The sequence below is a fragment of the Poecile atricapillus genome, chromosome 4, assembly GCF_030490865.1.
Source record: "Poecile atricapillus isolate bPoeAtr1 chromosome 4, bPoeAtr1.hap1, whole genome shotgun sequence".
NCBI lineage: Eukaryota > Metazoa > Chordata > Aves > Passeriformes > Paridae > Poecile > Poecile atricapillus.
The window spans coordinates 16,239,462-16,257,301 of NC_081252.1; the positions used below are offsets into that span (position 1 = coordinate 16,239,462).

The 17,840-nt window shown below is 38.1% G+C and overlaps 1 protein-coding gene across 9 annotated transcripts in view; it reads left to right on the plus strand.

The window, feature by feature from the left end:
* The window catches only part of GAB1 (GRB2 associated binding protein 1), a 105,806-nt gene that overhangs the window by 43,069 nt on the left and 44,897 nt on the right, over positions 1-17,840 (plus strand). For 8 of the 9 annotated variants that reach the window (XM_058837395.1, XM_058837397.1, XM_058837389.1 and 5 more), the window contains exon 2: positions 13,619-13,913. In XM_058837395.1, coding sequence (XP_058693378.1) covers positions 13,619-13,913 — 295 coding nt within the window. Of the gene's footprint in view, positions 1-3,820; positions 3,885-13,618; positions 13,914-17,840 lie in introns of those variants that run through there. The other variant, XM_058837396.1, reaches the window with a different exon arrangement.

Below are 17,840 nucleotides of genomic sequence, written 5' to 3' on the forward strand. Positions count from 1 at the left end.
AAATTTAAATAATCAAATTAGTTGTGTGTCGAACTGAATTCATAATAATAATGTTATATATAGGTTTAAGAGGTTGAAAATTTTGTACAAGATACTGTACAAAATTAAATTTTGTTTCTGATTTCATGCCTCTTGTTCTTGTCTCAAAGCTCTTTCCATTTTAAGGACTAAAAAACGGTCATTTTTAGAAATGGAATACACTTTTTCAATGTCATTATACAGATATTGAAAAACAACCAGTTCCATAGCAAGTCATTATTACTCATTACATTATTATGGGTTATTATTACTCATAAGTGGCTCCAGAATAAAAAGAGTTAAGTTAGGAGTTTATGAGATAAAATACCTGCTGAATTAAGTTGTTTTGTCCATTTGAGGTTATCCGCTGTTAAAAATGTCTTGAAACTTCTGCATGTGTACCTTATAATTCTGTTAGATGACAAACAAAATGTAGAAAAACATGTTTTTCCCTTTCCACAGTCACATTGTTCCTGAAGTACAGGCAGTGGTAAGAGCTTCCAGTCAGTAAACAAAGTAGTTGCCATTTAGGTGTATAAGAAAGACAACAAAGTAACAAGTAGTCCAGTTTTAGCATTTATTTCCTGCCTGTAAGTTAAAAAATAAACATTTTTGCAGTGAATGAAACCAGTTATGAAACTCTCACCAAAAAAAAAGGTGGAAAAACCAGTTGGATAATGCAGTGCTTGCTTTTCATGTCAAAGAGCAAAATGTAAAAATGTGAAGTACTTTGCAGACCAGATAAGGTAGGGGGCAACACTTGAATCTGCTCAAAATCACAAAACAAATAATAAAAATCTGATGGGGTTTAAATCCTCAAAGCAGTGTTGGTACTTTAATAAATTTTTTTTCTTTGAAGTATTTTTAATGTTTTTCTCTGTTCTGTGATGTGCTCTGATACAAATGAATAAATGAACAATCTCACTGTACTGAGCAAACAGGAGGCTAATTGTTCACTTTTTATTGAGTGCACAGAGGGGGAAGGGAATAGTTTGTGGTGAGATCAGTAATTTTTGTTTTTCATGAATCTCTTAGTTACTCATCAGATGGATGCTGTTATTAAAAAGAACAAGAAAACAACCTCCACAAGGATAAATGCTTAAAAGAAGAAATCTTAGCAGTAAAAGATGGAGATGGATGGTGATATTTAAAAGGTGTTGAGCTTGTGGGCATTTCCTAGATTATAAGGATGATCTTACAGGGCCTTTTGCCTCATCTTGTTCTTTATCCAGAGAAATGCCTGGCAGGAGAATACATTTTTAGTGAATTTAACATTGAAATGATGCCACTTAAGTTATTTATCCTTAGATTATATTGAAGATGTTTGTATTCATCATCTGTCCAGATGCACAAAGCATGACTTTTCTTATGCTTAGATGGAGCCTTAGATGTGGGATGCTTTTAACTGAGCTAAATGTGAAACACTTGGTAAACTAAATGCCCTTTGTCTGGTAGGTGGTGAGATGCAGGGAGCTGTTCAGCTGGAGCTGCAGCACAGCTGTGGTATCTGGCCTTGGAAATGAGGGCTAAGAAACAAGTTCCTCCTTTCATAATACAGCTACATAAAGATATTTTTATTTTTCTCTGTTTACTTACTTTTTGTGATATCATGTTTACAACAAAAGAGTATTAGTCAAAATGACAAGAGCTGTTGAAGAAAGATTCCTCCCAGCAGTTGTTGAAGGAAATGCTTAATTTTTAGAGAAGATGACATAAGGTTTCCTATCTTTTAACTTACTTAAACTTAGCATCCAAACTGAATTCAAGGTGTGTCTGGGAAGAAGTATAATTATATGTCACCTTCTAGTTCTTTTGTTTTTGCTTTTCCCCTCTCAAACATGCTAACCCCCAATTTTTTAATTTTCATTTTATTTTTAATGAAGGTTTCATGGACCCTGGGATTTGGCCATTAATTTTAGGCCATTGTGTGAATGCTAATACTTAAAAACCTTGCTTCCTCTCAGGGTTTATCAGTTGGAAGCATCTTCTTTTTATCCCATGTGTAAGCACAGACCTCTCTGGATTGATGATTTGATCTGTATAATGGAAAATCTAGGCAGGATATCCTTTCTCTGTTATTCCTTGGTGTGATGGCATCAGGTTGTGCCTTAAAATGGGGGAAGGGAAGAGGAGGATCCTATTAGCAGACAGAGTGGTATCAAGGGACTCTTAAACTGCGGGCTGGCTGAGGACCTTGTATTTACTTTCCTTGTTGAACTATTTGTGCTTCAAGCTACTCCTCTAACATGTCAGTGGTGGCTTGTGCTGCTGTGCCCAGAAGCTTGCTTGTGTGCTATTTTAATGTTTTGTATTTGGAAGTTGTTCTTGGATACCAAGGGCTGTGAGGGGCTTCTGTAGTTGTTTTGAACTCTAGTAGACTTTAATGAAATACTGCATTGACAAGGTAGATCCAGTCTTACCCTGCAGAAATGCAGTGCCTGAGCTTCCCTTGCCAAGAAATGAATGATTCTGTTGTAATTCTATTATTAAAATGCCTCTGAAATGGAGCAGTGCTTAATGTGTAATAACGGTGCAGTGAACGCTTGATAAGTGTGTGCAGTGAAAGTTGATAAAGGGGTAGCAAACATACTCAGAATTATGTTGGAACATTAATAATGTTGGAAAATTATTATGAGCTTGCATTTCAGCATGCTTGTAGCTATTCCATGTAATACTCATAGCTTGAAATTTTGCTTGGTGTTTGCAAGGCAGAGGATGTTACCATCCTCTCTGATTGTGAGAGAACCTGTGCTCAGGACCAGGAATCTGTGTAAAAATGACACTCTTTATCCCAGCCCCTGCCCCTTCCTTTATACAGAAAACACAGTGTAGCTCTGGTGCAAGAGGTGAGTCCCTCTCTGAGTTGGTGCTTCTCTTCTGATTGTGATGTCTGTGTGTTGTGGTGTAACCACAGAGGAGGAACCTGGGACGTGATTGTGGCTTTGCAAAATAATAGTCATCAGGTACTTGGGGTGTAAGGCGAAAACCATTAAAACTAATGAAAATAAGTGCTGTAATTGCCTATTTGGACTTTGGAATCTGTAAGGTTCCAATGTTTATGCCAAGCTATTGGTACAATTTAAAATACATGAATTTTTTACTGTTGCTGAAGATATCTATGGGATCATTGCTTTGGCTTTTATGTGAGGAGTAAAGATCTTTCCTTCTACACCGCAAAGTGCATCTTGGCTACTTCAAGTTAGCAAAAGTCCTTTTTGTATCGGCAAACTGATCTGTGACTTTCCAACACCATGGATTAACTGCAGTGTTTAAATGGATGCTTGCATTTCTCGTAAGAATGTCTTCTAATTTTATGGGACATTTACCTATTTCTGATCTAAAAATAGAAAAATAGAAGTTTTTTAAGGAAAGACAAAATGTTCTAAGACACTTCTACTGCTCTTGTTTACACTGCTGGAAAACTAACATTGTATATAACAGCCTAATGACAATGACTTAAACAGAAAATTTCAACGTATGCAAGCATTTGTACCTCTGTGCTCTTAATAGTGCCTACTAAAAAGGTAAAATTTTCACAGTTTTTAGCCCCATTCAACCTAGGATTTTGAACTAACATTTTAAGTCTATGTAGACAGTGTGTTTTAAGCAGCTGTTGAAAAACCAAAGCAAGGGAAGTTTTTCAAATGTTAAGCCCACCCCTCATGTATTAAATCATTTGAAATCTTACAATTGCGGTTATTTTCAGTCCATTGTGTCTGCTTCCTGTTGGTCAAAGGTTATGAGGATAGGGTGGTGTAGAGTGAGGTGGGAAGCCAGCAGGAAAAAGAAAGCTTTGCTTATTTTGGGGTAGACAAAACTACAGAAATGGCCACAACATTGCTAAAATTTTCTGAAGACTTGAAGAGGTAAACTAGTCAAAAACTGTGTTCTTGATGTCATTTATTTTTCTGTTTTGCAACTTAGGTATGGGGAGAATGAATTGGAGTGAGTAAAAAGGGGTGTCCTTAAAGAATGTTATCCTTGTGCTTGAAAGTTTTTTTTTTGTTCAAAAAGAACTTTCATTTTGATTTACAAGTTAACTTGGTGAATTCTGTTTCTGAAGCAACAGTCTAAATCTCTCTCTACCTCTTTGTTCACACCTATCACTAACTCTAGAAAAGAAAAACAAGAGAAAGGTTTTGTGCCACGAAGTGCAAACAAAAGCTCTGTGATATCTGTGATGTATTGCTTCAGTACATCGTGGGTATGTGTTAGGTGTTTTAATACAGCCATCTAAAAATACAGTTTATCTTAGTATTTGTGCTGTTACTGAAGAGCTGTCTGTAATTCCTTGTCTGTTCACAAGGCTGTGAATTGCTTGTGGTGGTTACGTTCCACAAAGCTGTTCATCCTAATACTACGAGAGTATTGTTACAGTCCAGGAAGGAGTAGAAAACTTTTTTATGTGAGCTGATGAGAGCTAGAGGAGTGTTTTGTAAGCTAATCCAAATAATTATATTGAAGCATCTTCATTTTCAAGTATCCTGGTGTGTAGTTGAATTTACTATTGGTATTGCGATGTTGCTGGTTTCTGAATTTCTTAACCATTTTGTTACTGCTAGTGAGTTAATTGAATCTAAAAGTATTGTTTGCGTTGCTGGAAAAACAATATTTTTGCTACAATAGAAACTCAGGGTTAAGGAGCATAGCAAAAGGAATTTATATATCATAATGTCTTGCAAAGAATTATGGCTTTGTGCTTGTTTATTTTGAAATTATTTTTTCTCGGGAGTTCTTCAGGTCAGTTCTGCTCAGAAAAAACTGCTAGAGCCTAATTGGTAAATATTTTCAGCCATGTAAAGTGAGAATGTATTTATGAGACAAAATAATATAAATCCTTATTAATTCATCATTCTCTATTGAAGCTGGAGAAACTGATGCTACTGTAGTTCAAATCCCCTTTCTTTTTGTAGTGTGTACAAAGCACATGATTTAAGCCTATGAATATTTTTTTAAGAGATGATATACAGAACGCTTGGCCTCCTGTCATATGAAGAAAACTCCTGTGTTGTTTGCAAAACAAGCATGCTTGAGTGATCCAAACATAAAGCAGTGACACAAACACGTGCTGTATGGTCATTGCAACAGCAGTGTCCTTTAGAGGATCCAAACCCCTGTTTAGGAATGTCATGTTTTTACAAAATTCTAGTGTCACGTCTTTTTTTTTTCCTTGTGTATAAGTCTTTCACAGATGATGAAGACAGCTACCTTGGAGAGCAAGAAGGAAAAGAATTTCAGTTTGTGCAAAATATTACAGGAAGGACTGGGCTTGTGATCTGGAGAAATGGGAATTTTCCCCCAACTTGTTACGAACACTGCTTCAAAACGACTGTCCTCCTGAATGAATGGAATGAGTGGATAAAAGTATATGGTGAAATAGTTAATCCCCAGCTGTTAGAGGGCAGGCAGCTGTTGATATCAGTGGAGTGTAGGCTTGACTTCTCAGCTTTGATTTTTTCATGTCTTTATAAAAACTAAATTTTTTATTTTTCTGCTTGTTGCTTCATGCAACCTACACCCATGAGCTTAGTGGAATCCAAGTCAAATGACATGGCTGGTGTCTTCTCTGCCTTTTGTTGTTAAGGGGTCCTGTCAGCATGGTGGTAAGCTTTGAGATAAGCAATTAACAGAGACTACCCAAATGATTTGCTTTCTTAGATGAAGAGTTGTGGGTAGAAGTGACTTCTAATTAAGAGCTGATGAAAAGACTGAAAAACTTTTAAGAAAATCTCTACAAACAAACCTTTGTCTGGTGAATACACAAAAACATTATTTCTAAAATAAATCCATGTGATGCAAAGCCATATTGTAGTTTGTTGGGTGATCACAAGCACTGTCAAAGAGGCTGATCTTTCGGAAGAATCTGAAAGAAGGAGTTGTCTTGCCCTTGAAAGGCAAAGGTTATTTGTTAACCTTTCCTTAACCTTCAAAAGAAAGATGAGAGATGCAGGAGAGAAGGAAAAATGATACAAAACTGGTATCAGTGGTAGAGTAAAAAGCAATAGGGGAGACTTGCAAGAGGGACAGAGTCATAAGAACACAGAGCTTTCTAATTAGAAAAAGCTTCAAAATAGGAAAAGGGGCCCAAAAGTACAACAAAGTAAGTCAATAAATAGAGAACTTTAAAATAGAAGATGATGTAATCAGAATGAGAGAAGGGAGATTCTCCTGACAGTATTATTTCAAATAGGATGGATATGGGAAAGACTAGAGAGGGGAATGACCAGAGCATGCTCATGATCAGAGAGGAAATGATCAAATTTTAGAAATATTCTGGGAAACAGGGCAGAAAACCAAAGACCATATAGATGTGTGAGTAAGGGACCTACAATAGCTGTATTTCTCCTTGTGCCAAGGCAGACCTCATGCCGTGGGTGTGTCTTCATCGCTGACAAAGGAATGAGATGGAGTGGTGAGAGGAGATGGCAAAGCTCATATTAGTGATGGGGAATGTGTTCCCAGCAAGTCCCTAGGAGTTATGTATTAGCCACAAAGGATTTGTGGTGGAGGAGAGCAAACAGTAGTGAAAAGGTGGGTTTGCAAGAGATCAGAAGCAATGGAACTTTTATAGGCATTTCAATTGGATTAGGGGATGTGGGAATAGAGAGAGACGATCTGGTCACTGGTCCTGGCTTGGAGACAGTGAAATGGGGGATCAGGTCCTGGTGCTGCTGCAGGGCTTCTGCTTTATTGCTCTATCTCTGAATAGGTCCTCCTTTGGTGAAGAGATGGTGATAATTCCCTGGTATGCAGGAGTAAGTTTGTGCTTGCCATTAGAAAATTTCTGGCATATTGCAGAAAAGTATTTACTGAAACCGGTTGTAATAAGGATCAGTTTAATGTGAATTAAATGAGACCTGGCTGCACAATTTCACATTGAGAACAGGGATAAGGATGTAGAAAAAAAACTGCAAAAGGCAAGAAAAAATTAAGAATTCCCATGCAAAATGGAGAGAACAATGAAGATATTCAGTTAGTTTCAGATTCATGAAATAAAGCAGCAGTTTGTGCTACATTGTCTGCATTTTATTTTGTACCGTTTTTGGCACTTTAATTAAACGCTGGGAGACTAATTCACATGCTGAAACATCAGTTATGAAACAAAGCTCACGGTAAATGTGTGTGGAAGTATTGTTCTACTGTATTTTCAGTGTTTTGTTTATTTAACAGGCTAAAGTTAGAATCGACAACACAAGACTAGAAAATGGTGACAATAGTTTGAAAACAGGAAATTTTGGCCTTGTGTGTATTTGGAGCAGATGATCAGGATGATGGCCAGGAGAGTGGAAACTTCCACCGAGACTGTTTTTTCCTTATTTTGCTCAGTGAGAAATGATGGTGCTTCCTGGAAAACAAGTCTTAAGTATTTAAGGAAAGTATTTAGTACATATTCAGTATTTTCCTCATATCATGTTTGTTTGTTTTCCAGCAATCTGTTTACACTTCTTAGCATCTAGCACTACTAAGAGTAGAATGTTTGGACTATTGTCAAATCATGGAATTGCAGATTCTGCTGTATAGAATTAAGACACTAAACATGCTTTGGGGTTTTTTTTTGTTGTTGTTCTTGGTTTAGTTCTGTCTTAGGTTTCAAAAAATAAGGGGCATTATTTTTAGGGAAGAGGATAAGAGAATGTCTATTGCCAGTTGGTGTTATGACAAGGGTTTCAGAAATAACTAGTAATTACATATTCTTCAGTTCCTGGTGCTCATGATATGGCCTTTAAAAAAGAAACCAGATAAAAAATCCCACAAAACCATCCAACTGAAAAGGTTTTAAAAGATTTACAGAAAATGCTTTCCTTAAAACACCCCAAAATAAGAAATCTATATAGAAATCCATATGGAAATCTGCAAGTGTTAATTTCTTAGGGAGAACATTTGAAATTTTTCAATTTCACCATGCTGGAGTTAGTCCTGCAAGCTGGAAGAGCATTAAGTGGAAAAAGTAAAGTCCTGTACTTGAAGTATCATTACCTAATGTGACCTCTTTCTGCTACTTCCCGGCAGTCCTCCCAAGTACATGCCTTGTGGGATGCAGCTCCTTGGTGATAGTTGTCACTGGTCTAGGATAACCACAAACAGGATTTAAAAAGAAGCACAGTGTGAAGGAACACCTTTAATTTTGTTTCATTTGAACTTCTACTGGGATGCAGAGCATGGGTCTAATGCACAAGTCAGTGAAGCTGTGCCAGAGGTGTGTTTGTCTTCTGCAATGGCTGGAATACCTGGACACTGGAAATGTGGAGGCAAAAAGGAGCATAAATACTCAATTTTTCTTTGGGATCCTTTTCCTGGTTGTCAAAGTCATGTACCAATTTCACTGTTGTTTAACCTTTGCACTGAAAAATAACTAGAAAGAGAGGAATAAATTAAATAGATGGGAGCAAAAAGCATAAAGAAAATTAAATCTTGATCCCAGCAGACAATTGAAAAATGCTCAATAGTAGCTACAGGACTTTAATGTCCACAAGAGCTTTGTCCACTTCAGGCTGTGTCTTTTGCTGTTCCTACTTCTCTCTGGTTCATGTTCTGTCTTCTGTTTACTTCATAAATTATTTTGGTGTAAGAAAATGTCTTTTTTTTGCATTTACTGAACACCAGGTACTGTTTTGGACCTTCCTTGTGCCCCTGGGTAATTTCTTTCTGCCATGTCTTAGTTTATGTCTCTGAGAAAGAGTATGCCAAATGGTGCCCTTTTAAAGTACTCTGTTAGTACCGAGATGAAAACCTAAGCAAACATCTGCACACTTGAGAGATGAGAAGGGAATGCCTGAGATGTAATTTTATTCTTGGGTTTACTGGTCATACATGGCAAAATATTTATTAGCAGTGTTACTGGGGTGAGGTGTAAGGGATACCCTCTTCGACTTGGTGCTCAGGCATTTAGGAAGGTTTTTTTGACCAGATGATACCCAGAAAAAAAATGGTGGCAAATTGCTAGAAGAGGAGAGTCAGCTTTGATCAACCTTAGAATGGTGGGTAGTGACAGTAGGGAACTACAGAAGGATAATTGATCAGTTTATCAGTAAGCAGTCACTTGGCCATGTGAAAGGTAAATCTGTAAAAAGAGACCAGAAAAAGCCGTCTTTGACTTAATATCTCTAAGCTTTTATTTAAACACGTCATGCAATCATTTTGGCCTCTTGAGCAACAGCTTAAGGAAATCTAAATGGAAGGTTAAATTCTTTTAAAAATATAAATTATCTGCTCTTTCTTTCCCCTTCCTCCTTCCTTTCCCTTTCCATTTACATATACATCCTCTATTTCCGATGTGTTTGAAATACAGGCAGCAGCTGAATGAGGTACATCTTGAGTGTATATGAGGAGAGGGGAGGAGAAAATAATCCCTAAATGTAAAGATTAAGGAAAGTATAGCTACAACTTCTTCAACAGGAATACCTCTTGTAAGTAGAATATATTGTAAATTCTGTGTACTGCATAGAGTAGTAAGCAGTAGTTAAAAAAATGCCAAAACCCAGCTAATGCATGATGCTTTCTGTCAATTTTTTAGTTCATTCATTCACATTGAAGTCAGCAGTTTGCATATACCTTAGTAACAAAATCCCTAATCATAGGAATGTCTTGGTTTTACTTTGCAACTTACTCAAAATGCCATGTGAAAAATATAGAATTCTACTGTTCCTTTAATCATTTGATGCTGTATTGGTGAACAGCGTGTCACATTTCAGCCTTCCTCAAAAGCAAGCAAACAAACTTATTTCTGTAGTTGTGATGGTCTCATGATGCAATGGTCTCATGACAGAAGCAGGACAATGTTTGGCAGGCATGGTGGTGTCCTGTGTTAGGCCAGCTGATGTGCTGTGCAGCCGAGAGGAGAAAACAAGCTGAGAGGCACACAAGGCCTTTCTTAGACTGAGGGAAAAGCAGCAAAACTTAAACTGTGCTTTGTAATAGTTTACAAAGCCAACACAGGCTTTTGGTGAACTTGATTACCATGTCTGCCTTACACTTATAAAAGGAGACATTTTTCTTCTGAATTAGGTATTTGCTCTGCAAGCAGTATTTAGTGACTAAGTGCTAGTATAGTTCTAAAATACATTTTTAGACCCTATTTATATTAATAACATATTTTATATATTTGAGTGAATCTTTCATTAAAAAAAAAAAACCTCAAATTTATTCCCAGAATTAAATAACTACAAAATGTTTAAATTGTATTCTGGCTATTTTTTTGACTTCTCAAACTTAAAGCAGTTGACTTCTAGCATAGAAAACCAGGGTTTGATCATGTATGGCTGATAGTAACATCAGTTATGTAACAGATAAATAATCGGTACCTTTAAATTTCCTGTGACATAAATTGGTTGCATCTTTTTGAGTGATTATGAGAAATAGTTTGTAGTGTGCTCTTCTGTACAAGAAAACACAAAATTTTCAAACAGAAATGCCCAAATGGGCTAAAAAACCCCAAAAACCTGAAACACTTGCATAAGTACATATTTGCACATGTGCACTCTCTTTTAAACATTGCTCTTTGGAAAGCGGTTGCTGAAGAAGCTCTTCTTTGCACATATAACATAAATAGCATAATATTCTCTACTTCAGTTCACTGGGGCAGTGCACAGCTTTCATTGCAGCAACGAATACTGAAATGTTAAAAATAGATCAAGCTTTAGGAATCCCAGATATTTTCAAATAACAAAGGGTGATTTATATGAGCTCATTTTGCACTTTGACAAAGTATAGAGGCACTTTTGTACCATGATTAGCAAGGGTGCTGATGTCAGTTCACTTGTCTAGCTTTAAGCTTTATTCTGCTGCTAAATTGTGCTTTGTACTGTAGTCCAGAGAACCTTTGTATCTGCCTTATTAGTGTGTAGTTTATGAAATTGCTTTTGGTTTTGAATATAATCTGTGCCAGTTTCAGAGTGTGACTCACTGTAGGACTGAAATAAATGTTCGCATATGCACTATGTGAAAACTCTTCAAAAATAGTAGCAGGTGCTAGCAGACTAAATTCAATGTTTTAAATACTTAAGAGTTGCTGTTTTGTAGCCTGAAGGGCTGAAAGGAAATTAGCTCAGTGTTTTTTCTCAGTTTTAGAGTCCTATTTAGTCATTAATAGTCAACAGAAATTGTCAGGATTGCTAAGAACCTCTCATTCCCTAACACAGTACTAGAAATAAACTTCTAGAAGAGGCATGCCTGGTTGATGCAGAGTTAATGGAGTTGTATTGCATGGGGTTTTGTTTTTCCACAAACTGTGAGACAAAACGCATCATGCTTCTCAATTGCTCTTGTTCCTCTCCTATCTCTAATCTCTTTCCTTCTGATTTCTGCTTTGAAAATTTCATCTGAGTGACTTAAGGCTGCGGTTAAAGATAAAGCTTGTTTCTGAAGCAGTTTGTAGCAGTTATCTGTGATCAGCCTTGCCTGGAGAGAAGCTCCTCTACTGACGTTTCCTGTTATCCCAGCATCTAAGTTGTCACTTGATTTGGAAGCAGGAAACAAAACAAACTCTGCTAATGTTTTTGGGTCGCTATTAAATGGTGCTTATCCAACTGTGCTGCTAGGATATACTCACATTTTAAATCTAAACTGAAGGGGTTTAATCTATTACATCTTCTTCATTTTAATTGTTCACCCAGTTAAACTTATTGCTACCATGAAAATAGTTACTTGGGACTTTGACTTGATTCACACAGTTCAGCATTTAAAAATAAGAACTACATCAGAACTACAATAAATACAATTGTTTTGTAAAGTATACACATTATCTTAAAATCAAAAAACTTTTAGAGCTTTGGTAGTTGGAGAATGGATCACAAGCCTTAAGTAAGCTGTCTGTCCTTTTACTATTTCTCCTGTTTTCTGTATTATCTTTTCATAATAGCTTTCTAAGCTTGATACCCCAAAAAGGCATGCCCACTTCACAGTGAGGGTTTTGTGTGTCTCTGGGACAAAGCCGATAGCACTCATTCAGAGTGGGGAGATGGCGGTGCAGTTCTTGCTCCATGTCCTCCTTCCACTAGTTTGTTAGAGGGTAGCATCTACAAAAAATTAAATGAATGCACTCTTGTGCCTTACAAAAATGGCTCTGAATCTTTCACTAATACACAGTAAGAAAGTCTTGTTTTTAAAGCTGCTGTCCCAGTGTTTAAAGGACATGACATATCTTGACCCCTTCTGGGATCCTTGCTGATTCTGTTCCTTTCCTTGGTTAGCACACAGTGAGGGCTAGCCGAAGGAAAATGCACTCACCTGTTTTATTTATGCATTTCTTCTGCTGTTTTTATGGTGGTTTTTTGTTCTAATTTGTTTTGTTTTGGGGTTTTTGTTGTTATTTTTTTTCCTTCCAAAGGACTTGCTGACAACCTCGTTTGAATATCCTAAAGAAGTTTAAAGTGGGTTGCCTTGGGGCATGGTGTGAGTCTGTGGTGCAATGCACAGTGGCTTGGCTACTGCACTGATTTACCTTGTTTTCCAACTTTGCTGAAAAGTATAAGAACAAATGGATGACACAGGGGTGGCTCCCCACTGTGTCTGGGCTCTGCTTTCAGATTTCTCAGTGTGAAAGCAGTGCAGCTCTCCCAGTGAGCAATAGCAGTATGTCTGGTTTCTTCTGCTGTACCCTGACACTGGGATATAAAAAGAAGCTACTAGCATAGTATTGCTGGTAGAGCTGAGGAACAAAAGTGCATCCAAGTGGGGCAATAAAGATATTATTGGAAGCAGCAAGACAGCTGTATGTTGAACTTGGTTGTATGGATTGAGTTAAAGTCTTTGATGAGAATTATGGCAGGTGGTGGAGGCCCACAGGATGAAAGGCAGCTGAGGATTACTTAGAGAATGAGACATTTTGCTTTCGTTTTTCTCTTAGACCAGCTTCTTTCTTCAGCATCAGGAGGGCTGGTATTAGACTATCAAATTCATTTCTTCTGGATCTTATCAAAGACTGGGTTTATGTGTTAAAACGATAACAATTTGGTGATTCTCTCCATCCCCATTTCTCTAGAAGTTTAAAAAAATAATGTTGCTCTTTTTCTGTAAGAAGTACTACTGTAGAAATATGATGAGGTTCTGAGTGCAGAATTCCCCTGGCATTGAGGTCGGTGTACAATGTGAGCATTGTCTGTTCTTTAAATCCAGGTCACTATTGTTGAGTATCCGTGAAAAATTCAGTTAAAATACATCAGCCTGAAACAACAGATATTGGAAACAAAACACCATGCAGCACTTAAAGATGTATTTTATTTTGTCTTTCCCATGCCTATGAGGGTTTCCTTCAGAAGCCCTTTTTGTGGGTTTTTTCTCCCCTCTCCCGGTCCCCACCCCGCTTTTTTTTTTTAGTGTATTCATGCTTTCTCATTTTGTAAACAGTGATTTAATTTATATATCCACTTGCTTCAAACAAAGCCAAGATACAAAATTACAAATTCACTAATTCTCAAGTTCACTTCTCTAACAATACCTAAATAGTGTTAAATGTGGGTATTTGGTATGTAATCTCTTAGTATAATAATTGAAATATTTATCAGTACTTGGTTCAACCCAGGCTGAAACCACACAGAAGAGGTCTTAAAGTGTGATTTCTTCCTTCTAATTTTTCTCCCTTTTCTCTCTCCCCAATTTCCAGGCATGGAAGAGAAGATGGTTTGTGCTTCGGAGCGGCCGCTTAACCGGGGATCCAGATGTCTTGGAATACTACAAAAACGACCATGCCAAGAAGCCTATCCGTATTATTGATTTAAATTTGTGTCAACAAGTGGATGCTGGATTAACGTTCAACAAAAAGGAGTTTGAAAACAGCTATATTTTTGATATCAACACTATAGACCGAGTTTTCTATTTGGTAGCAGACAGTGAGGAGGAGATGAATAAGTGGGTTCGATGTATCTGTGATATCTGTGGGTTCAACCCTACAGATGAGGGTAAGTTCTGTTGCTTTTTCTGAGAAAGTGCAGTGCCTACATGTGAAGAATGTTTCAAAGATCGCATGACTATCTTTAGCTGGCATATGTTTTAAAACTTGGGTTGTATTGCATTGAAACTTCTTTGTTACCCTGAAAAAAATTAAGCAGAGCAGAGGGAGATATTCAGAATTTGTGTAATGGGTTTAGCGCTGGCTAAAATCACTAGTGTATCTACTAGAATTATTTACTCCTTTCCTGCTGTGAGATATGAATTAGGAGGAGGACAAAGCAGGCTCAATACTTAAAAGGTATAAAGAAAAATTTGTTAACAGAACTAAAACAATAATAAGAATCAGAATAAAACCTTCAGAACACTTTTCCTCCCCCTGCCTGACTGCTTTCCTTTCCCAACTGACAATGTAGAGACAAAATCTGGGATTTTAAATCAATTGCCACCTCTACAATAGTCTTTCATCAGTTCTTGTAGGGAGAGGATTTTTCTTTTGCTGTGCCATAGAGACTTCTCCACAAGAAACAGTTCTCTCATGGCTTTTAAAGCCTGCCTGGGAAAATCTGCAGTAGTGAAGTTTGTCCCATTTTCACAGCCTTCCCACAGCTGAGTTAATGGGCTATGTTAACTTATGGGGTATTACTTTAAGAATGAGCTGTTTAAAAGCAAAGGTTCTCTTAATCTGTCTCTGTGATCATCTTCATCTCTGGGAACAGAGATCTCCTTCTCTCCCTGGGGGCAAAGGGTCTTCATCACTCTCGTCTCTCTCTCTTTAAGCTTCTCATGGGATCACAGCTACTTCAACATCTGCTTTGCTTCATTATGGATGCCTCTGCTCACATTTACAGTTTGAATACTCCATCCCCCCATACTCTCTCATGAATTAAAAGATATTTTAGTGTATTATAGTCCATCTTTATGGCCTTACCAAAAGAATTTTCAGCCCAATACTAAGGCATCTCCTCATTCTTCTGTCTGGGACTTGACTCCCTCTTTACTGACTTCAGTGTTTTCATGTTGTTTTTCTGTGTCTTCACTCTATCCTTTTCTCTCACTCAAGAGAGAGGATCAATGTTTTTCAAGTTTCATTGGTGCCATGAAAGAATTAATATCTTGCCCAGGCCTGCAGATGGTCATAATGGTTTCTGCTGGGCTGTGGCTGAAGCAGTTATGGTGATGGATTTCAGGCCATGGCAGGCTGTGCCAAGATCTCAGGGGGCCCAGCCAGAACGGGAATGGTGTTGGCCGTTCTGGCTGCGGGCCTGGTCTCTGGCCCTTGCTTCTTTTAATTTCAGCTGTGGGTCGATGGCTTCCCCTCCTCTGACCGGCAGCCGCTGGGGCCATGCGGGCTGTGGCAGAGGGGGCCTGGCGCAGCCTTGGCTGGTACCCCACAGCCTCCCATCCCCTGCCTGGGAGCTGCTGGGGTCCAGCCCAGCCCAGCCCTGCCAGGCCCCACGGGCCACGGCAGAGTGGGGCCAGCCCCACCAACACCCAGTTACCTCTTCCAAAGAAGCAAGAGAGAGCTTTCCTGGGCTTGCCTGTTTTTAAAATGTGCATTTCACAGAGGCAGATCCAGGTTCTGGATAGTTGAATAAGTTGTCAATTCTCAGAGCTAGCCAGCTATTAGTTTTTGCTAAGCACAGAGAAAACTCTTAGCAGCCCCCTCTTAGAAAAATAATTTCAGTGGGTGGCTTCCTCTCCTCACCAAATATCAAGTAATACAAAATCAGTAGAATTTGTTACTAATTAAGTGTACCATAGAACTTGGATGATGCTCTTCTGTTCTGCATGATGTTAGGTCTTGGGAGTACAGGAAAAACCTCTAGATAAAATCATGCACAGTGGTAGATCTTCATAATCATCAAAGGAGTCCCATTTGGTATAAAAACATATGGTTATGCAACCAGGAATGAGTGCAAAATGTCAGGTTTCTAATATTAACATTTCTCCGTTGCTTTGAAACTTGGGGGGAAAGAAATCCACCCCCTATCAGCTGAAACAAACAAAAAATAACTTGCAGTTCTGCACTATCCAACTCTAATCCTACCAAAATAGATACTGTAAGAAGACAGCTTGTAGGAATCATGATGGTGTGTTTAATTCCTTGCAAATACCTTGTGCCATTTCTTGTTCTGAATCCATTCTTATTTATTTACTTATAATTCCTGCATTCCTTTTGGAGATTAGTGGGTTACATGACTTGCTGTAGCTCTGTGCAGGGTTCCAAGAAAAGATTAAATAGGAATGGTAAGAAGGTTATACATAAGGCATGCCTGATTGAAGGGGCTAGAATTAAATCCCTGCTTTCTGCAGGATTGTGGATTTAGGGAGGTGAAGGAGAAAAAGGGGCTTGCATCACCTTGCTCCAGCCGAATCTTCAAAAGTGACTGGAAAATATTGTAGTGTTCTGAAGAAGAGACCCTTTTATTTTTCCTTATTGAAGTTTTGAACTACAACTTTGTCGTGAAAACCTCATCTATGAATTGCCACTCTAATAGCAAATTCAGGAAGGGTGCTTCTGTTGACAGTTCCAGCATGTTTTTGTGGCATCCTGAGGACACCCAGGACCCACAGCATGTCCCAGAGTGACTGCCATGGGATTCAGTGCTCAGCCTGTCAGGCATCCCTGTGTTCCAGAGAGGAGTGAGCAGGGGGGCAATGCACCATTGCAGCTGTGGGCAGAAGTCCTTGTTTCTGGGGACAAACTGTGAATCTGGAATCTAAGGAGGAAATATGTTCACTTGACAACTCTTTGGCAGGGCACAAAGGAGCACATGTCCATTGCACAGAACTGAGAGACATCAGACCTTTCCTCTGAGAGCTTGTGTGTTGTTAGCCCTTAGTTTTCTGTCATTTAACTGAAGATGAAAACTGCTATGGATGTGGAGAGATGTAACTATGCCCTCACAAAATGAGTTTTTCCTTCAATCAGTTGTATCAATGACTTCTCCCCGTTTGTACTCTCATTGCACGTTTCATCTTTGGCATTTTAGCTTTGACTGAATCATTCCAACACCTTTAGTTCACACAACTGAGAGTTGACAGTACTGTGTGTTTTATGGGTTTAGTGATGCTTTGCAGTGCATTGTGGAAGAATTTAAAAAAAGGAAAATGGGAAAATCAGTTGCTGAGTGTTTATTGCCAAGTTCTTATTTTTCCTGCCAATGGAAGAGCAGGTTGTAAATGTACTTTATAAAATCTGTGTTCACCTGCAGTTTATTTTGGGAAGTTAAAGAACAGGTGAAGTTCAGACAGTAAAAACACACTATTATTTTAGTCTGGAGCTAAACAAAAGGAGTATGGGGCATAACCAATCTTTCTATTAGCCTGTGGAAGGAGGAGATAGTTTTCTTTGAAGCTGGACAGAATGTCTCTTGCCAGACTGATTAAGGGGTGTGTTTGTGTCCTGTCATTGGCATCCTTTGCTCAGTCAAGATCTAGGTACACCACTGCCCATTGCTCGTGATGGAGTTCATTTGGAAATCCAGGAACAATGCCTTCTTGGATTTATAAAGAAAAAATTTGCAAGATGGCAGTGGCTAGTACTATTAGAAAACAAATGTGGAGTTGTTTTGGTGTAGGGATGAATAACGGAGAAAGAATTGCTTGTAACTGTAGAGAGCCCAGAAAAACAAAGCTCAGAGTAGCTCTGAGCTGATCCTTTTCATACATAGCAAAGATTTAGCGTTTCCTGTGAAGTAAAGTTTAGTTTTTGTTTTCTTTCATTAGAAATTAGTTTGAGTATGCATTTTTACCTTATGCTTTGTTTTGACCTTCCAACTAGAAATTGATCTATGCATGTGAAATCTCTTCATTGTGGAGATCTGCAGTGTTTCATTTGTATTTGGACAGAGTAGATAAATTTGTTTTTCAGTCATATTTAAAAGTATTGAGTGTTCACATTTTTGGTTGCATCATAGAGTAGTGTAATCTGT